The sequence below is a fragment of the Pholis gunnellus genome, assembly GCF_910591455.1.
Source record: "Pholis gunnellus genome assembly, chromosome: 3".
Classification (NCBI taxonomy): Eukaryota; Metazoa; Chordata; class Actinopteri; order Perciformes; family Pholidae; genus Pholis; species Pholis gunnellus.
In genome coordinates this window covers 14,399,600-14,427,550 of record NC_136529.1, presented here as the reverse complement: position 1 = coordinate 14,427,550, position 27,951 = coordinate 14,399,600, and the positions used below count along the sequence as shown (strand labels likewise).

Here is a 27,951-nt window from a genome sequence, read left to right as displayed (position 1 = left end):
TACTTTGTTCTTTTTCCCTATGTATATTTGTGTAGAAGCGTGTAGTTCAAACAGTATACATACACAGGAATCTGTATTTAAAGTTTTAATACAAACTGTGTCTAAGTAAGTGATGCAAAACCATGATTAATGACAACATACATTAGTATACAATTCTTACATATATGCATCACTTGTTTAATAAATTAATTACTTTTCTACCGTGCATCCCTAAAATAGCTAATACATTTGATCTGAGATCTTGTTCCCGTGGAAATGTGCATGACTTTCTGGTAGAATTCTGCATCTCTGAGTCTGAAGTTCAGTTCATCAAACACAACTCTGCTCTTTTACCTTGTAGAAAGACACCACAGATATAAATGATGCGGTTGTAAACTCCTTCTACCACCAGTGGCGCTGTCTCTCTCTCAGCTTCCTGTCCAAAAGATCATACAAATCCCATCATTTCAAAGAAATTTAAAGACACCGAATTCGACCTGTGAGGAGGCTACAAAGGCTGTCAATCTATCAGAACAATGTACAACATTTAAATCAGCTTTTTTAGTAAGCCCACCTACCTTAGAGAGCTGTATTTCCGTTGTACTCCTCTAAGAGCAAACACTATGATGCCACATCCATAAGACAGTGTGTAGACTGGAATAAAGCACAACATGTAACCACAGAAGTAGAATTTTCCAAAAGTATCTTCATATCTGCTGTAAAGTATGTGACTTTACCATGATATGAGTTGAGGTTCAGGATGGCCACGAAAAGTGCAAAACAAAATCCCCAGTAAACATCTAAAGAGAGTTAGAAGATATTGTTAGTTTTAATAAAGAACAGGTACTGTTTCATATTTAGATTTCAAGGTCATTGTTTCATCATATAGTATATATTGATGGCAATTGCCAGCAATATTATTACTCTCTCCAGTGGGTAAATATTGACAATTCACTTTTTTAAAATCACTATAACACTATCAATCAGCTACAAATCACGTATGCGCTATTAGATATTAATAAACAAATCATAAACAAATTCATTGAATGCATTTGTTTGTGATGAATAAATATGTAATGTATATTAACAACAAATTATTAGCACAAATCATAACCGAATCAATTATCAAGTGTGTGTACCTCGTCTGTCATAGGGAGGGCCTTTACATCTCGTAGTATGGGCTGGCAGATCTGACAGGAAACATACAAAATGTACATTTGTATTGTCATTGTTGTTAAACAACATTGAGCATTTCAAACAAACACCTTCTGGTAAAAAGTGTCTTTAATAATTATTTTGTTTTAAAAACAAAGCTTACCAGATATTATGCCCACAAACTCGAACACTATGGTGAAAAACACAGCAAGAACTGATGGAACCATGAGTCCTGGAAATGCAACATAAACGTTATTCAACAGTTACAAAGTCCATTGTATAAACTTGAAATGTACCTCCAAACAAAAATGGTATTTGTTGATTAATTAGATTATGGAAATATACATTAAAAACTTGAGTGATGTCTACTTACGACAAAAGGGCCTGTAGAGTGCTGTTCCACATCCCAGCCCAAAGCAGATTGAATAAAAATGGAAATATTTGTCTGAAATGTTCAGAAGAAATATATTAAAATTAGGAAATATCTTCTTAATATAGGTGGATTCCTTTTTTTGTGTGTGCCACCATTACAATGTACATACAGTGTCGGTAAAAGTCCTCTTCCATATTCCTGAAAAAGAAACATTATTATTATATCTTGGTAGAGACAGATCAACACAAATAGCTTAGTGGATAAACACAAAGGCTATTGCTAGAGACAGAAAGAAAGAGAGGGGAGACTGAAAAATGAGAGAGAAAGTGGAAAAGGAAATACAGTAATATAATAAATGAATAACTATACTGAACAGTGAGAGAATGGATTAGCATTACCACAGGTGAAAGACCATGACATGGTATACACACCATGTAAGTTGAGCTCCAGGTAAATGTTCCAGGCAGGTGTGACAACAACGGTATAAGCAAACACCAAGGAGTCAACTTACTGAACCCAGTCAAACCACTCTGTCAAGTCAGACAGACGGGAAGTCCCAGATAACAATGTTTTACTTTCACATTTGGCATTGCATCAGCAAACAACGATAACATTGATAACTTTAAATATATATATATAGTGTCAGTCCACGCAATTAAGCAAAAAACACCACATATTTGCTAAGATAAGATAATATATACTATATTGTCCCCAAAGGCAACATTTTGCTTGGGCATTTGGCAGCTTACAGCCTGCTTTCCTGCAATTCATATCATTTTCAATCGAGCTTTTTAGTCAGAAAAAAACAAAACACAACAAAACAGACGGACACACAGTAATTCAGTTGACCAGAAACATTCAGTAGATGAAAATAATGGTTTCTAAGCAGCAGCCATAATCACAATATCCCTATCGGGTGTAGTTGCATGCTTACCATAACATCTCTAGATGGCAGTGCTGCATTACAATCTTCAGTAGTTACTGAATCCAACCACGTCCAACCACGTCCACGCAATGCATTCTGGTACTTGAAGTAAATGCAGAAGTTGTTGTACGTAGTCGTTGGGATACCGACGTCACACTTAAAACTACACTTCCCTTCACGCCCATACTGATTTGAATGCCGTCCAGGGGTAGCTTTTTCCAATCGCTGATCTCAACTGAAGTTTCCTCTGTCGGCTTCACCAAGAGCCTGAAGAAACTCCTCGAAAATGACAAAAGTGTCGTCTCGGTTGAGCATCGTAGAAGTGTGCGGCGGGAAAAGGCAACGGGAACCAAACGCCATTTAAGTGCCAACAATGCGGCTCAAACAAAGACTGCAGTGATTTGTGGTCTTGGTGGTTTTGTGTGCTGCTCTTGCTAGCTAAGGGCTTGGTCCCGTTACAGTTGTGTGAGTGTCGGCGGCTCACCAAGATGTCTATGGAGGAGCAGGAATTCCCCGAAGCGGTACTGGTGACTGAGGCCGGGCCGCAGTGGCTTCGAGTAGAGGTCGAGCGTCTCACCCGGGAGCTCCGTGAGACGACCCATGAGAAGATCCAGGCGGCTGAGTACGGGCTGGCGGTGCTGGAGGAGAAACAGCAGCTCAAGCAGCGATTCGACGAGTTGGAGACCGAATACGAGACGGTTCGACATGAGCTGGATCAGCTGAAGGAGGTAACCTTAGGTCATAGCCACAGAGCCAGGCACTTTAAAATGTGTAACGTTAACCTAACGGTAATGGTATCGGTTTGTGAATACCCGGCGTTCAACCTATCAAATAGTCCGTTCGCAGCATATAAACAGTTAAGATTTTGGTGCACCAACGGTCAACATTCTGTCCACTGCTGTGAACGTGTCAGTCAGAACCACACCGTCTGTAATCAGAACCATCATAAGTTAAGTCGGTGTCACGGGCCTGGTTCCTGTCAAGCTCAGCCATAACTTGCTATGACTTGAGCTCATGCACTCAAACACCATAAAGTGTCAGTGAGAGTGAACTGGCGAGGTAATGGTGTCTGACGTTGTTGTACGAAGTCTGTCATAAGGTCATGATGTGGCAGCCAAAAGCTATGCACAGTTTTCTAGGTAGTCGTGTGGTTTATTATTTATGTCTTTTCTTCACATTGACGGATACAATTAACATTTCTCTTTGGTCGCATGCCCGTACTTGCTCCTGGTATGTAAGGTTGAGGCCTTCAAATTAGATGTCTGCAGCTGCAGCAGTATGTCAAATTTAGATGCCTATGTGGCCAACCTGCTGTTTAGTTTATTGGGTTTAAAAGTAACAGGAAGGGTCATGCTCTGATGGCAAGTTGTTTTAACTTCTAATACTGGATATGTATTGCAGGTATCCGGGTTTCAATTCTTCCTAGTCATTTTACATATCCAAAATGAAAAAAACATTTCACATGTCAATAATGTAATTTTGAATACCCAAGAAACATTGTGATAGTGAAACTGTCATTACAGATATCCACAATTAGAATTATGACAATGCAAAGTCAAAATGGCTCATTTCAGTTATGACTAGTAATAATTAGATTGTAGATAGCTGACATGTTTTGTTTTTTATTAGTAAGAACTCTATTGCATATATCCAGAATGTGCATTCTAGATATCAGAAATTCAGGTATGTATATCTGAATATTGATAGCCAAATATACATCATTAGAAAGAGTCAGAGATGTCATTTTCCCTAGAAAGAATGACGTTGTGGATATCTAAAATAACAGTTCATGATAGGAAAAAAGTAATTGTGGATATCTGAAATGTCCTTTTGAAAGGACACGGTAGAAAGACACTTATACTTTTTAAAGATTTAAACATATCTTAAATTTCGTTTCGACAAGTACAATCAAAGTTATAGATATGTTTAAATAATACTTTTACTGGTGAGGATGTTATTGTAGATATCTTTAATTACCATTCTTACTAGTAAGGATACAACTTTTGACTTGGCGAAATGCTTTTATGGAGATTTAAATAAAATCTGAATCTTGATTCAGATAATATCCCTTCATGGCATTTTTATAACTCTCCTATCCTGATCTCCTTTATGTATTTATTCTGTTCGTCGGAGAGACATTTTTAACCCACAACTCCAACAGTACTAGCCTCTGGTTTCCCACCAGCTACACCTTTTGGGGATTTGTCAATGTGGTTGGGTCCCTGAAGCAGTTAGAAGAGACCGTGGTTCACATGGCAAGGAGGTGTTCATCTTTCATCAACACCATCAAAGTCCGCTGCCTGAGCCTGGTTTTACCCAACTCCAAAGAAGAAGTGATATTAGCTCCTGGGATCCGACCTTGTGGGGAAGTTTGACTGTATTTCAAGAGAGAAGTTGCGGTTTCCCCTTCTGCTCAGTTTAGTCCGAGTCGTACAGCCAGTTTATTAAACTTAAGAGGAACTGCATCCTACGTCATTTCCACATTGGTCTCAACATGCAACGGCTGTGGTCGCCACTTGTTATCGACTACATCTCCATCGCTCGCTCTTATTATTTCTCTTGATTAGAATATTTCATTGTGTGCGGTTTCACTGGTTGCCAGGAAGCCACAAATGCATAATATTGTGTAAAAATGTCAGCTTTGAATAGTGAACAAGAGATGCTCAGATTGAATCAGTTCACGGTCATATATGACAAAGAAAAGCATTGAATCCTTTCATTGAAGAAGCTGCGACCGGGGAACGTTTGATTTAATTGATGGATTAATTGACTAATTGTTACGGCTCTATTTTATGTTAATATATTACACCTCCAGACTCGCTTGTGTCCTCTCTGTATGAGTTTCAATGACTTATTCTCAGTTGTGATTTGTGTCCACACTACATTATTATTACTAATGGAATCGACAGAGTCCAGTCACTGTGACTCACTGTTGTTGTCATAGTCTTGGTATCTCATGATTCTGAGTGGTGCTTCTCTCTTTAGTCAGTGAGCTAATCATCCATCAGCAGCCCCCACAGTGCTTTAGGTTACAGATGTATTTCACAGTACGACTGACCACTGCTCATCACACACTTCCTTTTGTTTGACTGGAAACGTTTGAGGAATACAAGGTGGGGTCAGGTGCTGGTGGGAAGGAGAGCGACAGCTCTGTGGTGGTTCCAGGGCTTTCTTGGACGGTAGATGTTGGCTCAGTGCTCGTTGGCTGGATGTCTCCGAGCCTTTTAGTCAGATGGCTGTGGGAATCTGACATCAACCTGCTATCCTATTGAAACTATTGCTTTGACACAGTCAATACCTCCGTTAGACCCTGCCTCACCTCTCTGCTATTGAAAGGCCTTTGTTGGACCAGAGAGTGAGTGTCTTTTAATGTCACCAGTTCCTGCTGCATCTTGGGGAGTTTTTTCGTGGGTATCGTGGTCCAAAGTGACTTAAATACATGCCAAAAAAAAATGCAGCAGCTTCTTAGATCAATTGCAAAATAGTATCTGACTATTTCAACGTTAAACTGTAAAGTAACATTGAGTTGTCTCAAGTCAGATTTCTAAGACAGACTAAGCAAAATTAGTTTTTTTCGCTGAATGTGCATTGGACAACAGCATCCTTCAGCTGACTCCAGCTGGTCATGTGAGCATGACACATTCTGATGTATGCACTTCAAATGAAATCGGTGCGTGCAATAATCTGTTTTCATGCTCTGTTGGTGTGTAAGATGAACACTATGACATAAAACCACATGTAGCAGCAGGGTAACACCGCACTGTAACGCTATAGGCGACATGGACAGCCAGTAATGAATTCAGTTAATCCCAGGCTCTTTGTATTTTTGAATAAACAGTTTGGGTAAATTAACCCTTCTCTATCGCCACAGTCTTTGGTTGTTCCGGCCATACTTGTGATTCTTAAAACAGGCCAGCTATTACTTGTTTAAAGAAGTATTCCCCTGATGTTTGTTCCCGTTCTCTGTCCGCAGGCCTTTGGACAAGCTTATTCAGCCCACAGGAGGGTGGCAGCAGATGGGGAGAGCAGGGAAGAGTCACTGATGCTGGAGTCTGCCAGTAAGGAGGTTCTCCACCAGCAGAAGGTCCTGGAGCTGCAGAATGAGCTCCGACAGGCCAAAGGCTCCCTCACGAGCGCACAAGCTGAGAACGATCGCCTGTCGTCCATCGCCCTGGAGATAAGAGAGGTGATCGTATTAAAAAGCAGATTTACAATAATCATGTTGTGCTCATTTGAATACAATCTTAATTCAATTATGCTGGTCCTAATTTATAAACAATATGAAATACATCTCAGAATCTGCCTGTTAAAATTATCCAACATTCTGTTGATGAGGTCATTATGTATCAATGAAAGCTTGATCTTACCGAGCAGATTATTCGTTTTTTTTAGACTTTTGGTGTTGTAAACAGGTGTACGTATTTTTATTTACTTTTGTTACTTTTTTGGTAGTGCTAAAACCAGATTAGTTTATCGTTCAGTTTAAATGGAGGCCAGTATCAAAGCACTTCTGTGTTTGAAATGGTATCCAAGAATTCAGTCAGTTACAATCGAAATGTTTTAGAAGAGAAGGTTAGTGGAGCTAACTGGAGTTAAGACTGACCTGGAGACCAGACCTACACTAGTGGTCAGAGTGACTTGTTTGTGCTTGTAGTGGGGGAGGGTCAGTTAGCGGGATTGCAGTGAAACCAGCAGTAGAGATGATGTAATGGTCCAGTGTGAGTGACACAAAGGATGTCCTCCACCAGGGCTCTCTGTAGCGCCGGATTGGTAAGTGGACCATGTCCTCCTTCTGTCATTACACTTGCCTGCCAAAGTCTTGCCCCTGTGGTATGTGAAACATGCTGACACGCTGATCCTCATATCACTTGACCACACAGTTGGAAGGATGTAGTTTGCACTGCCTGGGTGGGGTTTTTTTCCCACTCAAAGACAGTTAGAACGTATGTTTAAGTACTTTTTTCTCATGCACTCTCCCATAACATCTCCTTCTCCTCTACTCCTGTGTACAGAATTCTGAGCTGGCAGTGCTGCAGCGAGGTCAGCTGCGTGATGACATGAGAGAGTACAAGGTGCGAGAAGCTCGTCTGCTGCAGGACTACAGCGAGCTGGAGGAGGAGAACATCTCTCTTCAGAAACAAGTGTCCGTGCTGAGACAGACCCAGGTAAGACCAAGAAGATGGAACATGAAACTCACTCTGTTACACATTTTCAACTGGGTGAAGATCATGGAGGAAAAAAAGTCACATAAACACCTTTTTGTGACTCAAACTACACACATTGTAGTTTGTTTTCTACTATAACCACATTGTTATTGGGTCATGTGAGAAAGTCATTAGGCTCTTTGGTGTAATAAAGAAACATAAGTGGACAATTCAATGCAGTAGTCAAATTATTAACAGTTTAATTTATATTTTTGAACATCTGCTCAGGTGGAATTTGAAGGTCTAAAGCACGAGATCCACCGTCTGGAGGAGGACTCCCAGTGCCTTCACAGCCAGCAGGAGGAAGCCGTGCGTCTGAGAGAAATCGCCGAGCGACAGCTGTCGGAGGCCTTAGAAACGATTAAAACGGAGCGCGAGCAGAAGGCCAGTCTTCGCAAGGAGCTCTCCCACTACATGACCATCGGCGGCTCTGTCTACAGCAGCTCTTTCAGTATCTCCTACGATAACCTAAAACTCCACGAGGAGTCCTCCACCATTACAGAGCCAGACAACGACGATCTCATCAGAGGCTTTGAAAACGGCTTGGCCAAGATGGGTGAAGGCGACGGAGACAACAGGGCTGCCGTGAACAAGAGGGGAGATGCTTTCAAGCCGGCTCCGAGCCTGGTGGACGACCTGCTGAGTGAGCTCAACATCTCTGAGATCCAGAAACTTAAACAGCAGCTTGTGCAGGTATGAAATCCATGAGATGCTCTTTGACAATCCAGCTCCATTACTTGCTGAATGTTTGTCTGACTCCTTGTGTTCAACGCATTCATTTAAAAGTCCATTCAACTTTCTACTAAAACACATCTGCATCAGCATCTGCGTGCACAGAAGTTTATTGTGCCAACTAACTATACGTGGGAACATCTTTGAGTGTGCGCATACAGGCACTTACAGGTATCGTGACTTGACCTAAACATATCCTCATGGTGGCAAAACAAAATGATTAGGTTGAACATTATATCTATATGACAACAACTTCTTAATTTGGTACAGAAGTATTGTAAAACATTTATACATAAGAGACTGTTAAGTGCCTCAAATATTCGTTTTCCATTTAAACATTACCGGAATACACAAGCTAGCTAAATGCACAATGCTCATTGTCTGATACACAAGGTTCAGAAAGTAGCTTTTATTGACTGACGCTGCATTTTATTTGAGAGAGGGCTACAATGAGTGTTGAATTGAGGGTTCTGAAGTTATTTATTTTTACCATTGTCATTTCTTAGTTCAAACTGTTGCTGCAGAAGATTACTATATTAGTAGACATTGTCAGATCTTTAACTCTCCACATCAAGTGTTGATCAGTGTAAATACATCTTATTGATCAATTTATGGCCATATTAATTGTGTATGCATTTTTACATTAAAATGTGGACATTTTATGGGGATATTTTCTGAAATCAAGTTTGTGGAATTTGAGACAAACTGTACTGAGAGAGAGAAACTGTACTGGTTTAGATTATAAAGGAGAGAAAGATACAATGTGTGTTCTTCCAGCTAGCCAAATGTATTGTTTTGTTGATTAGGCCAAATGACTGAAAGTGCTTTTATGTTTATGTGCACTTTCAGGTGGAGCGGGAGAAAGGCGCCCTGATCAACTCTCTCCAGGAGAACCAGAAGCACCTGGAACAGGCCTATGGGACTGTGTCTGAGCAGAAGGAAACGGTCAACAAGCTGACTGAGAACCTCACCGCGATGAGGAAACTTCAGGCCAGTAAGGAGCGCCAGTCTGCCCTCGACAGTGAAAAAGACAGGGACAGCCATGATGACGGAGACTACTACGAGCTGGACATCAACGGACCCGAGATCCTCCAGTGCAAATACACCGTGGCGGTGTCCGAAGCTGGGGAGCTGAGGCAGGAGTTGAAGACTCTGAGGTCACAGTACGAGGAGTGTCGCACCCAGTATGAAGGTGAGCGAGCGCGGCTGGATAGCGACATCCAGGAGTTGAGGTCAAAGTTGGGGTCCCTGGAGAAGATCAGCCATGCGGACAAAGCAGAGATGGCTCGTCTGGAGAAGGAGCTCCGTCTGGTCAGCGAGGCGGCAGGAGAATCACTCGGCAGCCTCAATGTGGCACAGGATGAGCTCGTAGCGTTCAGTGAAGAGCTGGCCAATCTCTACAACCACGTGTGCATGTGCAACAACGAGACCCCTAACCGCGTCATGCTCGACTACTACAAAGAAGGAAAGGCCATAGTAAGAAAGGGGCACGAAGGGAAGGAGCACCAGTCTTCCATACTTCTCACTAACGGGCTGATCACTGAGAACACTGAACCTGGAAATTCCAGCAGCGCCTCAGTTGTGTCGGTCCCAGAGCCCCGGCCGGAACCCATGAACGTCTACAACCTCGTAGCCATCATCAGGGACCAGATCCGCCACCTGCAGCAGGCAGTGGACCGCACCACAGATCTGTCACGCCAGAGACTTGCTAACCTGGAGCTGAGCACAGTGTCGGACAACGACAAAGAGGCTTGCATGGGAGAGATCCTCAAACTGAAGTCTCTACTGAGCACCAAAAGGGAACAGATCGCCACTCTCAGAGCCGTGCTGAAGGCCAACAAACAGGTCAGAGGACCACTCTGAGTGTGTCTGTGTGTGTGTATGCATGGCTGCTGTTTCTCAAACTGACAAGTACAACTGAAAAGGGTAGTAGTCTTAAGCTAAAAATAACCGCTGAGTTTAGACTTGACAGAAGTGCACGGAATGAATGAATGAATGAATAATGAATGACTGAATGATTATATAAGATGCTATTCCTTTTTAGACGGCTGAGGTTGCTCTGACCAACCTGAAGAGTAAGTATCAGAGCGAGAAGGCCATGGTGACCGAGACAATAATGAAGCTCCGCAATGAACTGAAGGCTCTGAAAGAGGACGCCGCAACGTTCTCCTCTCTTCGAGCCATGTTTGCTACAAGGTAAGATTATACATAACTGGTTTACATTTAATTCCTGACAAACGCATCATGTGGCATCCTGGTGGCCAAGTGGTTCAGGGCTATTGTATCGTATGTGTAACAGGAACCATTGTAAAAATATTAAAAGAGCAATGATATTTCCTTATATCCTGCTAATTCTGCCTCTTTTCAACACATTTTCCTCATAATTAAAATAGAATTCAAACTATTTTATTGTCCGTGTGTATGTTTGTGACAGACACAAAGCATTGTGGGGTTTTCTGATGTAATACTTGTGCGAGTGAGCTAGCGTCTTCCTCCCCCATCTGGAAAATGCTGTCAGGGAAATGGAGAAAACATGTGACGGTAGCAGCAGTTCAAGGCACATTGCTCCACCTGCTGGAAATAATGTGTATCTTCCTCCTTCCCCCCCCCTCTCACTCTTTTCTCCACATCTCCCCTTTCTTTCACTCAGGTGTGATGAGTACGTGACTCAGCTGGATGACATGCAGAGGCAGCTGATCGCTGCTGAAGATGAGAAGAAGACCCTGAATTCTCTGCTACGTATGGCCATCCAGCAGAAACTGGCCTTAACCCAGCGCCTGGAGGACTTGGAGTTTGATCACGAGCAGGAGCGCCGCAACAATGCCAAGGGCAAAACAAAGGCCAAGGGAGCCTCTTCCAGCCATCATGTAAGTCACAACTTGTACTGCAGAACCAGCTCTGAGCCACAGAGCATCAGCGGAGGCACTGGGTTCTCATACAAGGCTTTGTGTGGGCTTTTTAAACTTCTATATCTATATTTTAAGATTTCCATTTCGCTCAGGCTTTGCATTCACTCATATTTTTTAACACAAAGAGCTCTGTTTGTAGAGCCATTATACCTCTAAGACGATATATGGCATACTAGTGTTATTACTATTTGATACGTTTGTACTGTTGACAATACATGGTTGTGTTTACGATGTTAGACGAGTTGAGAACTACTCCTTTCTTTTGTGCTATTCTTGGTCCTTTCCTAGCGTAAAAACAATCGCACTTTAAATTTTAGTTAGAATTTCATGTTTTCATAGTAAAATAAGTTTACAGAATCTATTCAGTTGGCAACAATCTCCTGAGCGTGGAGTATAAGTCTTTTTTTCCGTGTGCTATTTATATAATTATTTGGCCTTTCAGATTTGCTGTGATAAGTATAAGCCGGTATAATTAATTTGTAAATTGTTTTAGTTCTGTGACATGTTAGTGTGCCAGTGAGTGACCAACAAAATGTGATGTAAACAAGAGTATTTTGAGCTGAAAACTCTTTCTGAGGAGTTGGCCAAAAGATGTTTTATTTTATAATTGTTATTCTATTTATCTACCTCCTTACACTTCTAAAAACCATTCATTTATATGTAATCTCAGTTCAAAATACAACTTTCTTTTTCTATCACTGGTCCGAAACGGCTTTTGTGATACCGATTTTAATCATATTTATGAAGAACTGTGGCATTAATATGCTCAGGTTTTTTTAAGACATAAGATACCATTCTCTACTTTCTTTGTATCAAATAAATTCAGGATTAAAGAGGTTTATGTCAGCATACAAGAGTGACGTAAAATGTCAAAACTATTAGAATGAAAATGGTCTGGTCAGTGACTCGTTGAAGCCTGCATGCAATTACACACCCGAGTCTTTTGCTTCCTGCTTCCATCTAAGTTTCCTAACTCCTACCTTCATGAATCTCATTTCAGTAATTAAGTGGAAATTTGAAATTTCAACAATCAATCAACTATCAATCTAATGTGATTTACTTCTTTTCCATTTGCAGTAAATCTATCATGCCAAGTGTCCTTAAGGAGGTTCGTCAGAGTGTCTGTGATCTGGTTCCTTCACTCTCTAATCATGGTCCAAATCATGTCTCCGCTAACACAAGAACATACACGACAGTATTTTCCAAGGGCCTTGTTTTAGAGTGCCAAAACAAATATGTAACTTTATGTTGAACATGCAGAAAGAATGACTCGTCGCATCAGTTGCCAACTGCAGTCCACCACCACTATGCCAACAATATGCCAACAATATGCCCCACTATTGTTTTTGAACCAGCGGAAGAATCAAGATGCGTGTTCTGCTAATTACCTATTGCCTGTGTAATCCTGACTGTGCACTTTTTGTTTCTCACTTGCTCTTAGGTGATTCCTCTCATCATACTAATTGTTTCAAGTATTACATGATGTCTTTTTTTTACCGGATGTGCATGTTTATCTACCAGATTCTTGGTGATATTTTCAAGTGATTCAACATATTTGTATCCCTATTTATTTTATAGCAACACATCCAGAGAGTATGTAGTTATTTCACAACTTTCACTCACTGGTTGAAATCCAACAACAGAGATGAATCCACTTGTCTACCGTAGTTTTCCTTTTGGCCTTAAATGGATGGGTGCCTTTCTATCGGCCCATAGACCCTTTCAAAGTTATCAGTATTCTTGATAACCAATTCTCCCGTTCAGCTCATTCAAATAGTTCAATATATAACTTTTTACTATATGACCATGCGAATATGGAGCTTCAGTTTCAGGGTCTCACTACATGTTGTGTAATTGGGCTGCTCTTTTTTAGACATGGCAGAGCTGTTACAAACTCAAGTATGCTTGTTATGACTTAAGAAGAGTATTAATGCAAAGCTTATTTAAAGATGTTTAAGTTAAGGACAGATGTTAATAGTATTCATAAACTTTATTAATGAAGGAGAGTTTTTAATGTAATTGTTTTAATACAACTTTTTTTAAAACCTTTTTGAGTCCTAAAATCTGCAAACAACAAAGCTGCAGTACCACTTTCTGTTACAAGTGCAATTTGCAAACATGGCAAGAAAAAGACAACTAAATGTGTATGTAAAAAAATATTGTACATGTTGTTGCTCACATACTTGGTCCTAATTGATTTTTTAAAATGTTTTCACTATAACTGCAATTGTATTTATTTGACACTGTTCAGACTGCAGGATGTCGTCCTTTTCATTTCATAAGTGAGTGTGAGCGGAGGTGGCTGGTTAAAATATTGACGAGACTGAACTTGTGGTAAAACACTAGCATACTCATGACTTTGGGCTATTGTCTCTGCTAATGGTTGTCTGGTGAAGAAATAAATCTAACTTTCACAATAGCGTGATTGTTGTTCTTTACGAATCAAAAATAAGGGAACTACCATCTCACATGTTTTTTTTAGAATTGCTTTCTTCTTCCACTGTTGAGAATATATATTTTTACCATAATGCTTATATAATGAGAAATCAACAATAATCAATATTTCTGAGCCAACACTAACCTATATTATGCGTCAACAGTGAATACAATATTGGTGGTTTAGTAACGGCCGTACTATTGTCTATTTTTTGCCTTTGTCTATTTTCTTTTGAAACATACATACAGACCAGTCAAGAGCTAAATGAATGAAAAAAAAGGTACATTATTGCACATACAAACATCTCAATATATAAATATATATAGAAGAAATACAATAGATATAGACCTCAAACTTATTGTTAAAATGTGTACACAATAAGCTATTTATTTTACAGTAATGTACATCCACTTTTTGTTTGTTTAGTCTTGAATGAAACATGGATGATCAAATAATGTTAAAACTTGCGTTTTTATTGGAAGAAGGTAAAAATGTTTTGTGTATGTAAAATGTAACCATTTAAATTCTGAGATTCACAATAAAACAGATTGTTACGTTAATATTATATTATCATATATGTGCCCCTAGTTACATATTCAAAACAAATTCCAGTTTGTGTATACAAAATATAGTTTGTATTGATCAATAATTAAATGAATGCATACGATGTTATTTCTTATATCTTTGCACTATTCATTTTCATTTCCGGTGGAAAGGATAGTGGGTTTTCCCCCTTTTTTTGAGAGACGTTTACGTAAGCCGCTCCCTGCCTACGTGGTGACGTCATGGGGCGTGCCTAAACAGAGGACAGAGGGGACTCCACAATGGGAGGTTTGTGTGTCTTTCTTAATCGAAGACTAGCGCTTTGTCTTACCATGTTATCTTACCCTCTTTCTTAGCGTTAATATCTGCACATTACTTCCAAATAACGAACATTAACCACAGCGTAACGACTTTAACGGTCGCCCCGCTTGGCCAATGACAATGTAACGTCTCAGTCCTGTTTGTGAAAAAGTTTCTCAACAATACAACTGCCATTAGAAAGAGCCTTACTCTTCAAGTGGTTGTCAACCGAAACGATAGCTGTCATTTCCAAATCCCCCGTGTCCGCTCACTCTCCTGCCACTATAATGTCAAGTTCCCTGTCGGTGTCCTATGTGGATATGTGTCGTCCCCTCCTCTAAAGGAACAGGCGAGCCTGTTGTCAGTGAATGGAAGGCTGTTTGTGTTTGTAACGCTTGTTTTTAAACGTGTCTCTGTTGACGTGGACAGACAGTTTTCACGAGCAGCTGACGGAGGACAGCGCCTTCCTCAGAGCCGACCGGAGACTGGACACGGAGCTGGTAGACAAAGTTATCCTGCAGCTGAACAGAATCTACCCGCAGATCCTCTCCGACAAGGAGGCCACAAAAGTAAGTCTTCACTGTCCTGGTCCCATGCAGGCAGAGGGGCAGGAGATTCAAAACATACAGCAAAGTTTAATGCAACTTATTATCAACGTATTCATTATGCAGCAGAATGACCGTGTTTCCTATTATTACTGGTGTATCGACTTGTAAGCAGCATTTAATGTTGTAACTGAATATGCTGGAATTTAATATATATTGCATCATATTCCATGCATATTTGCAAAATCTTAATCTCTAAAGTAAAGGTAACTATAGCGGTAATGTGATGGAGTAAGAAATGCAATATTTCCCCCTGAAGTGGAGTAAAAGAATGATTTGAATAAGATGCTGTAGGAATGTACAAATATCTTACAATTGTTCTTCAACAAACATATTTAAAATGACGTGAGCGGATCTACTTAGTGATGTTGTAGCATTGCATGTAAAAATATTTCTTCTCAAGCATCTGATTCATGTCACTAATGCATTCAGATCCATGGGTCCTCTGGCCTGAACAGGTCTCTGTGGTTAAAAACTGTGCCAAGAAATCCTGTCTCAGTTTTACAAGTTTCATGAGAACATGATGAAACAACACTTTGATTTGAATAAATGAAATATTTTACGAAGACGCTTCATTCTGGCATGGGCAAGCTGTGTATAAGCAAGCACTCCAGGAAAGGACATTCCATATCATCATATCATTGATAAGTCATATTTTAACTGTTATTATTGTTATCCAGTTCAGAAACCTGGACGTGCCCACGGGTGTTCGACTCGGGGAGCTCCTGGTGCACCTGCAGGGGAAAGGAGAGGAAGCCTGCAGGGAGTTCTACAGAGCTCTTCACCTGCATGTAGAGGAGGTGTACCACAGCTTGCCCACACGGCTCCGCCTCAGAGGTTTGTGTGTGATATTCATTCATTATTTGGATATTACAAAATGGATTATACATATTTTGTTTTGTATTCTAGTATATTCTACATTCTAAAACCATCTGATCCAGATTCCTTAGATCCACTGGCATATCCACGTGTCTACCAACAGAGACATGTTCTGAACGACAGAGGTAAGATGTTCATTTCAAATAATGTATGTCAATATATGTGCAACATTCAAACTGTAGAATAACCAGTAGATGATTTAGTGATTACCTTAAAATAAGGAATAGTGATTAAAACCTTTTCCAGGCTAGAAGTGTGTGAGGTGGTTATTTAGCTCATAATTACATGTATGTTGTTGTGCGTTCATCTCTCTCCAGGTCCCTTCTTCTTTCTGGGCTGTTTCAGCGTTGCAGTGGGAATGGCTTTAATCTACTACTACAGCGGTGAGTAGTTCTCCAGTTGTTTAACGTCACCTGACATTGCAAGTCAAATATTGTCACATATTAACTTTAGTGCATGCATGTGTTTTGAAAATAGAACTCCACTTAATGCTGTTGATTCCGAGTTACAAAGATGATGTGTTTGTCCTGTAGAGGCTAAAGTGACGGGAGGTAGCCGGGCCCTCGGGATGGCTGCTCTAGGTTTGAAAAGAAGAGCTCAGGAGGTTCTCATATGGTACACTGAAGACACACTGCTGAAGTAAGGGGGCGACTCCTTCACTACCAGGTGCTTCAGCAGTACTGCTCGTATAAATGCCACGTGTACCAAAGCACAGCACACTATATCTTTTCAGGTGTTTAATACTAATTTTGTACACAGTTGTACTGTATATATTTTTTTTTGGCGTGTGATCTAAATTTCTCAATTTGGAGACATTTAGATATGGGGGTAAATTCAGATCTGCATTTGGCAATTTGCTCTTATTTCCTCATGTGTTGATATCTATTGAAGTGGATTAAAGGGACGGAATGCACTCGAGGGATGAACACAGTGAAAACAAAAACAAGCTAATTAAGTGACTTTTCCAAACCAATGAAAAAAGGAAATATTGACTGAACTCGTGATAAAAGAAGTTCTTTTAATTAAGAAAATATTAACAATTGCAGGTACATTCTTGACTGTAGGATCTATTTTTCAGTATTTAAAAAAGGATAGCCTCCATCTCATCAGGACATTTTGCCGGTATATATTTATTATCCTTAAATGCAAAAATTGTGTGCATTGTGTGATCTTCCTTACACTTTGGTGCTGAGACTCATTCATTTCATTTATTTTGGTCATGAAGAATTATACTTCCTTCTCTGCTCAGTTACCACTGATGTCAAGCACACTGAAATGCATTTAAATGTTCTCAGAAACAAAGATTACTGTCCATAGCAGTGTAAAGAGAAGGTACTGTCACGAGCTCTTGATGGAACATAGCCGCCCTCTGGTGGCCAAAAGTGAACTTCTTCACCAAACTGCACAAATGTGCTGGCGTGTGGATTCGTAAGGGATCCTCGAAATTCTGCTTCTCACGTTTAAACAAAAAGAAAGATTAGTCATGTGACGAACAGCCAGAAACAAATCGAGCTGTGTCCATAGAATAATACTTTAGACGAGATTTGCAGCCACGTGATTGCTTTTACCAATGATATCCCGCTCTACCCGCGCAGTGCATTGTGGGTAGAGTTACTACCCAAACAAACAATACAATTATCAAGTTCAGATTCATAAATATGAAGCAGAGGTGCATACAAACTCGTTTCAAAGGAGCCATTCAATAGCTGTGTTTAATATATGTAATTATTTTTACAACCCGAAAATCACACCACAAGTCAAACCAATATGGATAGCTCCGCGTATATATACTTCACAGTAGAGAAGATTATAACGTGTTGTATGAAAGGAGAGAAGGTTAGCACTCCCCTTGACAAGGATGGAATTGGCCCTCGTGGCCATCAACACACATACGGTTAAGGCACTGCCACTTACTTCGTGGCATCTCTGACCATATTTTTTAATGGTACATTTTTGACTTTATCTAAACAATGCCTTACTATCTCTGAGGGTCGTACCACGTCTCCTGTTCTCCCCGAATACTTAAAGACCGGAATGATGCATGACTCATTTCCTGTGTCCTTGTTTCTGGGTCGGGCAGGATGACAACTTGTATTTGTCCGTTTGGCCTGATCTCACAGAGTAGCACTCTCCATTTAAATGTTTAAAAATCCCGTCATCATCTTTTGTTTCTTCTTTCTTTCTGAGCATTTTGTTGATTGTTAAGCAATACGTTTCTTTTACGCCTTTTTAAAATACAACGTCTGGCAGAAATGTATTTACCTCAAACAGGCAGATACAATTTGATGGTATTTCTCCGACTGTATAAACAATTTATTTGAACTGAATAACAGAAAAGGGTCTCTGAACACACTAACTGTTATGATGGTGCTTTGTTAAACTGTATTTCTTTGAAAAGATGTATTCAACTTGCATGGCTTTGTTGTTATTCTTGTACTCAACTATTTTGATATTTTATAAGGAAATATTGATAATTGATTTCTGATGCTTATCAATGAATGTCTACTCATTGAGTCCAGTGCCTGAAAGTTTGTCACATTCTGTGTTTGGTGTAAAAAAAAGCCTTAAATTTAGAAGTGCCATCATTTGTCAAACTGAGACTTTTGCATTATAAGAATAAACAAGACAACAAACACATGTTATCACTTTTGTAGTTTTATTTATAAATGTCATTTAAAATATTCACAGTGTGTAACACAAGATCATCGTAGAAAAAGCTTAAAAAAGGGACATACACTATATACCTCAATGCACAAACACTTGAAGACATAAGCTAATATATATATACAGGTAAATCCCATTAAACATTACACAATAGACTTTGCATATCACTTAAAAAACCAAAGCATGTAAGGACCACTTCATTGATTGTTTGAGGTTTTTAACAGTGTAAACAAAACATTTGCGGCATCATCTAATGCCATCTGAGCAGCAGCATGCTGGTGCTCTCATTGATAAGAATGTCCTTTGGATTATGCTGTGGCGAAGTTTATTATTATTACTGTTTCTATAAATATTTAGGTATACATTAAATGTAGACTGACAGATACTCACACATTTCAAAGTAACAATAGAACGTATTTTTTCCAGGAAACGGTATACTGCTCCTGATATGTTTGTTTTATAAGTAAAGGCAATCATGTATTTGCATCAGTAACCTGAGCATGATAAGAGGTAACACCCTGGTGATTTACCACATGAAATAAAAACTGACCGTACATTTGTCCATAGCCATGGTTAGCGAAGGAATGAACTCTCAAACACACACAGCCTGGGAGGTTGAATCACATAAAGACACGTGCACCTGTGATGCCATTTAGTTGGTGAATAGCCTGTTCATTTGCATAAATAAAGTGGAAGTCCATCTTTGCTAGGTCGATCAGCAGGAGAGTGAGGCGAAGGGTGATCAAAAGCTCGGGTTGGGTCGCTGCACTCCAAACGCTGTGATGAAGACATTGACCACGACTATGACAAAGACGAAGGCCGTGGAGACATTCTCCAGGATGTTCAGCTTGTAGTGCATGCTCTCATCATTCAGGTTCCACTTAACTGACGAAACACAAATGAAACATGACGGCATTATTGAAGTTTTCCAAGTCAGTAGGAGTGCCCTCCTCTCCACCACGGCACACTTTGTCCAGTCAGATTAGCAGTGAAGTCATCATCACTAAACTGAGCAGATGTAAACTGACAGCACTGCCCTCAGGTGATAATTAGCTTTTGTCTCCGTTAGCATTCAGATCTGTAGATTTTACTGGCCATCTTTGAATTGGCAAATCTCCAATGACATTTTCCCTAAAGTTAAGAGAGCACTTTAAAATTGGAAACGGCTGAAGGCAGAGGCGTTTCTTCCTGCTGTGACTCTCTAAACTCTAAGGAATCTGTCACAACAGTGTTCTCTGTTAGAATAAGATAAGAATACAAGGGAGGAGGGAGCACACCGCTGTGTGGAAATACAAACTTGTGCTCCAAAGTTTATGAGCCCAAATACGCTTCAATAAGATGTTACTCTTGTGAAATGAAGTGCATGAATGGTTTCAAGGCCTTTGGTTGTGAATCACCCTTTTGTAAATGAGGACGTTTACATTTCTCAAGTTTCTAAATTATGACCATGTCAAAATGCAATTTCTGCACAAGTGATATCAACACAAAGACTGAGAAGAAAATGGAAGATCTGCTTTCGTGAGCATCTGAATACAAATTAAAAACAGTTGTCAGTTCCCATAATGTGCTATAATGACACGGAAGTCACACGTGCACACACACACATTGTCACGGGTGTTTTTTTGCCCTGCTCTTGGCTGTAACAGCAGGCCAAAAAGTTACACGTGTGACTTAATGAGGCTGTGCACGTGTGTAATTTCAGTGTATCTCAAAAAGGTTTGGGTACCGAGTTTCACACGCAGTTGTCTGCACAGAATTCAAATACACTTTACACAATGTTGCAGTCGAAGACACTAACACATTTCGAGTGCAGCAGAAACAAAACATAACACATCGCATATAGTTTGGTATCCCTGTAAATGTTCACGTTTGTTTCGAATAGATTCCACACTTACCTATGAAGATGAGCAGAACTCCCACTATGATTTGTAGGATGAGGGAGATGCTAATGAGAGTGATGAGGGGCACATAGAAGGTGAAACCTGGTCCTTGCTCCATCACAGTCTTCAGCTGTGAGGCATTGGCCATCAGTAGAGCGATATCCAGCATGCTCTCTGCTGCACTCTTCTTATTGGCGTAATGGTTCATGTTCAGAGGCCCCCGTTGCCTCCACCGGTGGCCCTGCAGCGGGAACTGAACACAAACACAAACCCTGACATCAGTATGACACATAAGTGACGGGTAGAGATGTGATACCTCAAAAAGCATGGTCGGGTATATCTCTTATATTTATTCTAATAATGGCTCAATTATGGTAATGAGGCAGTGTTTCGGGTATCTTTTAAACTCAACAGCCCTCATTTAACTATATACATGTAAAAATAAAATAGAGGGGCGGCCCATGTTTCCCAATTCCATCAAACATGACCTCTGTTGCAGAGGTAATGAACCCTCTGTCAGTGTACTGCTGTGATAGAAATAAAAACGGTGACCTATTCCTTTCACAACTGTGAATCAGCTGCTGAATCAGCAAAAGCACCGACTTTCTTATCCTGAATCTTGGGTCAACGTGGAATTTCAAAATGAAGTTTAACAAGGGGAGAACTGAAAGCACTCCGCTGCTGTCGTCACATTGGATTTCATGTAAACATGTGACTGTCTGGAAAGTATGATTTGCCCTTCTTCGGAAATATGTAGCTGGATTGTGTGGGGGATTTGTGTTTTCAGCCTGTAAAATCTCCCACTTGTCATTTAAATTAACAGAAGTGTGTCAGCAGCACAAACAGGGACTTTTTCATCAAAACTAACATCGTAACAAACACAATACGTATGTAAATTCCCACATGACAATAAACCAGAACTGAAATCATGACAAAACTATGACCCAGCTTTGTGCAATCCCAGTATTTTGGTTTGCTATGAAAGCTATTACTGGAAGTGAAAGTGTGCAGTGGCTTATTTCAAAGTGGAACCCCCACTTGGAAGGTCCCTGAGTTGGTTTCAGTCCAAAGGTGAAAAATAATTTGTCACGCCTCAATCTAGGTTTCAGGCTGAACAGGTCACATAACTGAAACAGGAGACCGGCCTAGAACCAAATGTGTTGGAAAACGTGAGTGATTACGCTTATGAACGTCTTTCAAATACACCAAAAATACAGCGAGCACATGTGAAGCATGCACTTACAACAATAATCAAGCATAATATTATTAAATATGCTATGCAATAAGCAGTGGTGTGGAAAGTCTGAGGAATCAGCCACTAACACCCAAGTGGACTGACTAATTTATTCAGGAAGCGGAGGTTGAGGAATCTATTTCCTTCCTTTTTGTGGAACTGCAAAGAAATACGTTTTGTTTGTGGTACAGGAGAAATGAGTCTGTGGTCATTTAAAAACACATTTTAAATATTACATCACAGGAAACCAGGGTTACTGCTGAGACCTCTAATTCTCTTCATATGAGTTCAGGTCAGTGCTCAGGGTTTCATCTGGGTGGAGTGTCGTTTAGAGCGACCAACAGTACCCGCCCTCCAAGCCAAAGAGGAAACAGGTGCTCGTGTGGTAAACCCGATGAGTGTCAGGGTCAGTAGCCGACGCTCACTCGCTGCCACGACTTCGTTTTCTTTGTTTATGTAGCTGCCTTCTGATTACAGGGCTCCCTATGCGTCCTGTGTTTTCCAAGGAGTGGTGATCTCTCTTTGACTTTCCCTTTCCAACATCTTTATCATTTTTTTCTTTATGTGCTATGTGGTTTTTGGGAAGCCCACAGATATTATATGTGATATTGAGTTCAACAAGTAAACTTGACTTGATGTCTTCTTGATTACCTGGGAGCCTCGCTGCCCAGAGAAGTTACTGGTAATGTTTAAAATACAACACAATATTGACAATATTCAGTTTAGCATTAAAGCTTATAGAAGCTCTGAAACAAGTAAGCGGGAAAGTAGTTATTATTTGTTATTTTTGGGTTAATCTATATGGGATAGTCTTTTAAAAGAAAGCAAAAAAGCCGACCACATGTTCCCAGAACCCAAGATGACATCTTTAAATTGCTTGTATCCAACTAACAATCAAAGTGCCAAAGATATTTATTTAAAATTATATTAAAAATTATATTAAAAAAAAATTATATTAAAAAAAGGAGTTAAAAGAGAGAATGAGTTAAAAAATATATAATGATTTCAATAAAGTCCTTCAACAATTAAACAATAATTAAAGTAGTTTGTTCAAAGTTAATCCAGTGACACAATTTACAACCACTTCCCATTTAAAGTGTTGTTCAAATGAACACAAGATGTACTTTGTTACATTGTACCACGTTCATAGATAACTTGTCATGCAATTATTAAATACCAGGTCTTTAGGGGGAAGACCCACACAAAGGCGTATTGTTGAGGGGCTTTTAGGCTTGTGGTTTCGTTCCTGAATGTGACCACGACACAACGAGCACAGTTTAAACCGTTAAACTCAAATCATCCATGATTTGGGTCACTGAGTTCACTCACCTGGATCCCTCAAGAGAGCAATAATTGTTGGAACTAACCGACACATACTTCGTCTATTATTAAGTGTAAACTGAGCCACAGTAGCGAGACAGCAGAGAGACAGACTACAAACACAAATTACATTATAGTCCAGTGAAACACTGAAACTAGCGCTAATCTGCTAACCGGTCCACATTAGTTACCTTTAATGACTGTAAAACACTTGTTCAGCTGACCAACAACAAACACTATTATGATGTGTGAATGGATGATGGGAGAGATGCATGAAAACCAGGCAGCCATGTATATTGTGTACCCGACAACTATCTCAAAAAGTTACTCGTGTTTCTGAGGGGTTTAGCCTCGACTGAGCCTGACGGGACATTGGTGGTAGATGGTGGTCAGTGAGCAGGAAGCATGCCCTTTGTAACGGGCACTAGTGCTGCCTTCACTTACCTCCGCCCCGCCGCTTCGGTCTGAGTGTCCGTTCATCTCCATTTCTGTAGCCATCCTTGTTAGTAACCGCGTAATATCCCGAATCGAGTTGGTATATTTATATTTAGTGTGAGCTTTAAAAGGAGTCGGTGGTCCAGCCGGTGGGCACGGGTACAGGCTGTGTATATTAATAAAAAAAAAAAAACTGCAGTGTCGACAGAGGGGAGAAAAGCTCCAGGCTACCGCCCCTAACTTGGGAGCGAAACGTCCTCAAAAAGATCTGTGTTGTTAGGAGAAGTTTGAGCCGGGTAGGCTGCTCACTAGCGATGCTGTCTGCGGGGTTATGAACACAGCTGAACTGAAGCCCTGATGTAATGTGTGAACAAAGCAGTGCTTTCCCTTGGACTGCAGTCCAGTTGGCTGTTAGTCATCATCGACTGTAAAGACTGTGAACGTAACTCGTTACTGCATTCCTGCGTATTAGCGCGGTACTGCATGCCAGAGGCTCAACTCTTAGGCTGCAGTTTGTCATAACTTGATTAAAACGATGTCCCCCACGTAAACGTACCATCAACTGATAGTAAAGATGTTACAACTGCATTTTTTTTTCACAGAGCCGTCTACAAGAAAGATAATTTAATTTAAGTGTATGCTTTGGTAGTGCATATTACAAAAAAAATAAATGTAATAAATAAAACATTGGAGTTCTCCAAGGCTCCTGGGGTTCTCCCAGCAGTAACACCAGCACTAATTGGATTTAGTGGAACATAATAAAAAGTAAATAAATAGATTACAACATGAATTTGGCGTAGTTAAGATATTCACCTCTACACCAATGATAATTCAAAGTTCTTACTTGAAAACCAGGTGTTATTTATAGAGATTAAAAAATGATACCAGAGATAATTTTATTTCTGTACCATATGATGAATGGTAAGAATACTATATGGATGGTACCATAACCATCAGGGTTTTTTCCCCCCACATCTATTTTGAGGAAAGGTGACAAAGCAATAAAACAGCAGCATGGTCAATGTCTTAACTGAAAAGTCGTACCCAATAAAACACATGCAGTCATGTGTTTCATCAGGAAATGAGACTGAGGATGGCCAGTCAGCATGTTTCACATTGTAATCCAGCTATGGTTCTTTAGGCTGAAAAAACACTGATTTGCCTCACCTGGGCGGAGTCCTGCACTCACACGATATAGAATTAGCAGAAATAAAGGCTCTGCTTGAATTTTGTGGCCACTGATGTTCTGAGATGCAGACTGATCCAGCAGGCTTCGGTCCAAGCAGAAGTTCTTCAAAACCTCCTGGAACTGGCTGGCCAAAATGTCTTGGAAAAGAAGTTCAGACCAGGCCAGTTGATGAAGTCTAAACTACTGATCCCCAACTCTAATCTTATTCTATACTTAATAGCTATTGGTGTCTTGATGATCTTTGAAGAACGCACTGGAATCAGACAGAGTTCGACGCTACAGAGTTTATTCTTCAAGCAAAGAACAAAGCCCGAGTCTTTCTCCAGACAATGACTGACTTATTCTGTTCTTGTCTTATATAGTGTGGCTGACACTGGATTTGCCCTTTCAAGCTCTTCCTCTGATTAGTAATGTTCGTATATTTTTCTATTGTGTGTGATGCATTAGCCACTGTGGTTGAAAGGTTGAAAGTCATTCCTGGTGCCGCCTTGCATAACATGACTCTTTTTATTTCAGACCAGTTCTTCTGCCAGCACCTGGGCCTTCACTTGCCTTTTCCATGACAGTCGCCACACGCCTGCCAGCCTGTGTAGTAGGAATGCCAGTGTGACTATGCATCTACGCCCCCTCAGTTGTTTTTCTACAAGAGACTCTGATCCTTTCTAGCAAACAGACTGTATGTTGACCTATTCAGACCACACTATATTCACACTAGTTCTCAATATGCGAATGTCATGTGAGTTTCAAACATTTAGATATACTTAAACACATCAACATAAGTTAGCTGCAGCTGAAAGCTAGTTAGGGACTGGCGCAGTGACTTTGTGTTCATTAATTTGGCCGTTCAGCCTCTGACTGCACTGCTTAGCTCACACATTACATCAGCTCAATAAAAACCTTTAACGGGGAGAAAAAAAAGGAAGAAACCTTAGGGAGAGCAACAGAGGAGGGATCCTCTCCCAGGATGGACAGAAGTGCAATAGATGTCATCTGTACAGAATGAACAACATAACATTCAATGCATATGACACAACCACGGCAGGAGGCCAGACCATGGTCCAGGGATAACCACCATCTTGTACATGACAGCACGAGAGGAAAGGGTTGAAGCAAGCTCCTCTTTAGATTTAATAATCACTTTTCTTTGTTATATTAATCATGCAGGGAGAACATTTTCTTATGAGAAGTTAAAAATACAATGATAAAAAACATTGTCTGTATTTCGTTACATGAAGGTCAACAAAGAAAAGATCTTTAAGACAAATCCTCGTTGTTTGAACGAGGGTATATATTAAATGATGTGATGCAAGACACTGCCCTTTTAATCTGGTCTCTGTGGGTTTAGTGATGACATAATCATAATATATATAATTATAACATCCCAAAACTGGTTTATGTTACCAAAAAAAGTATTAGAAAAGCTAGCAGTCACTAATAATAATCTCTTCTTTATAAACAAGCATACTTTTGGTGTTTACCTTGTAGTACATTTTGAATGTAAGGTTTTAAAAGTCACATTTATTTACTTCGCATACAAAATTCATCTTCACATATTAATGCCTCGATAAAATCATTTAGCATTAAACGAACCAGCTGAACAAATAGTATTCATCCTTTTCCACACACTCTACTGTTATGCGCAGCTAAATTGTGACTGAGAATAAACTCATTGGGATGTTTAATCATCAACAATTGCAACGCTGTGAATGCAAATCCTCCATCGTTGAGCATTTCACTGCTTGTCAAAGGCTGCCTGCTCCATATTGGTGCAGTTTTACTGCAGAGTATTCCATGCCACTGATAATATATTACAACTGATAGGTTACATATGATTCAAAGTCAAATAAGCTTAAAAAATACCGTATGTAGGCTTTTAAAAGTCGCATTTATTTACTTCAAATAGGCTGACTCATGGAATAATGTCAAATAGGCGCACACGGTGTGCAACGTGCAGAGATTCAAGAAAGTATAAATATAAAAGTATAAAAAAATACCTTTCTCATACAGTAGGCTAATATAGCTCAAAATGAAAACACTGTATGCACTGTGTTTTATGGAGAATTTACTGGAGAAAGCATTTCATATTCTTAATAAATCTACTGAAGGAGCCGTATTCATCCTGGCACAAACTCATTGTGGTTGAGTATACTCTATGATTAAGATGGGGTCTTAATAAGATAGGGTCTTAATCATAGAGTGTGTGTTATCCGGCTGCCCACAAATCCCGTCAGCGTCCCTTGTTGTTGGTGGGCGTAAACAGTCATCTTGGTTTAATGGGTTACATGGAGGCACAAGCGTGTGTGGTCACGGGAGGCTGAGGGTGCCGCCTAAAAACGTGCCGAGTTATTGGATACGTGGTGTTGCTAGGGGCGTGGGTTATACCGTGAAATATTCTAGTTGTCCCAAAACTGAAAGAGATAAAATATAGGAAGATAACAGTCGTATCAGCTGGACAGCATGATGCGCTGAGAGCTGCCTGATTCAACCTGAGGGAAACTGTGCCGCAGTGAGCATTATCTGATAAGAGTCTCCATCCTGCACTCTCCAGCACAACCAGAGGAAAAACAGTACGCGAGGATAGTCAAATGAACAATGCAGAGAAAGGTGCCACTTCTCGGAACTTATTTCGATTTTCACCCGGAACACCTGCTATTTATTTGCACAACACAGAGCCCGGGAGGATGGGTCTTTACAGGGGATGACAGCTGCGCACGTGATCGTCCCGTGTCTTTGGATTAGTAAAATGCACATCCTCCACATCCTGGCCTGTCCACTGTAGGCCAGCAATTTGTCTGCGGAACAACATCACAGCTTTTATAGTTTGCGCTGGAGCGGGGGACCTTATGCAACGTGGAGGGAACTGTTTTCGTGAGCTCATAGGGTTTGAACTGGCAATGACATCAGGCTCAACGTGAACGGCTATGTGCTGTATTGCAGCAAGGTGGACCGGGGCGTGAGGTGGCACGGAGCAATGCGCGCATCTTCCGAGCCGGACATTTTTGTGGGGGTGTTCTGTGTCCGAAACAAATTCAAGGAATAAAGCGGCCATACATCCTGAGCTGGCGAACTGCGTCACTGCGTGCGAGTGTTGCAGGTAGGCAGCAAAACTCTCCCATCACCAGGAGAGGAGCATGCTCATCATCCTCCCAGCACAATGTCGCCGGTAAGTGCTTAACAATCTACCAGGG

General features: G+C 40.4%; 4 protein-coding genes across 4 annotated transcripts; 2 read left to right on the top strand and 2 right to left on the bottom strand.

The window, feature by feature from the left end:
* Positions 1-158: 158 nt before the first annotated feature.
* On the bottom strand, positions 159-2,026 carry LOC306694316 (uncharacterized protein). The gene is made up of 8 exons (XM_079157102.1): positions 1,939-2,026; positions 1,677-1,705; positions 1,508-1,579; positions 1,298-1,366; positions 1,119-1,169; positions 717-779; positions 558-633; positions 159-415 (listed from the first exon to the last, which is right to left on the bottom strand). Exons 2-8 carry the CDS (start codon positions 1,699-1,701, stop codon positions 382-384), a joined length of 390 nt encoding a protein of 129 aa, XP_079013228.1. The 5' UTR covers positions 1,702-1,705; positions 1,939-2,026; the 3' UTR covers positions 159-381.
* A 668-nt stretch (positions 2,027-2,694) lies between these two features.
* LOC306693995 (protein bicaudal D homolog 2-like) lies at positions 2,695-13,686 on the top strand. The gene is made up of 8 exons (XM_079156687.1): positions 2,695-3,160; positions 6,406-6,618; positions 7,445-7,597; positions 7,865-8,329; positions 9,218-10,213; positions 10,413-10,564; positions 11,019-11,235; positions 12,355-13,686. Exons 1-8 carry the CDS (start codon positions 2,921-2,923, stop codon positions 12,355-12,357), a joined length of 2,439 nt encoding a protein of 812 aa, XP_079012813.1. The 5' UTR covers positions 2,695-2,920; the 3' UTR covers positions 12,358-13,686.
* Positions 13,687-14,467: 781 nt separating this feature from the next.
* On the top strand, positions 14,468-18,669 carry card19 (caspase recruitment domain family, member 19). The gene is made up of 6 exons (XM_079185086.1): positions 14,468-14,545; positions 14,987-15,126; positions 15,843-15,999; positions 16,104-16,166; positions 16,359-16,424; positions 16,575-18,669. The coding sequence occupies exons 1-6, from the start codon at positions 14,539-14,541 to the stop codon at positions 16,682-16,684; spliced, it is 543 nt and encodes a 180-aa protein (XP_079041212.1). The 5' UTR covers positions 14,468-14,538; the 3' UTR covers positions 16,685-18,669.
* Positions 18,670-18,689: 20 nt separating this feature from the next.
* On the bottom strand, positions 18,690-23,841 carry ninj1 (ninjurin 1). The gene is made up of 3 exons (XM_079185075.1): positions 23,584-23,841; positions 20,601-20,838; positions 18,690-19,590 (listed from the first exon to the last, which is right to left on the bottom strand). The coding sequence occupies exons 1-3, from the start codon at positions 23,635-23,637 to the stop codon at positions 19,448-19,450; spliced, it is 435 nt and encodes a 144-aa protein (XP_079041201.1). The 5' UTR covers positions 23,638-23,841; the 3' UTR covers positions 18,690-19,447.
* Between the last annotated feature and the right edge of the window lie 4,110 nt (positions 23,842-27,951).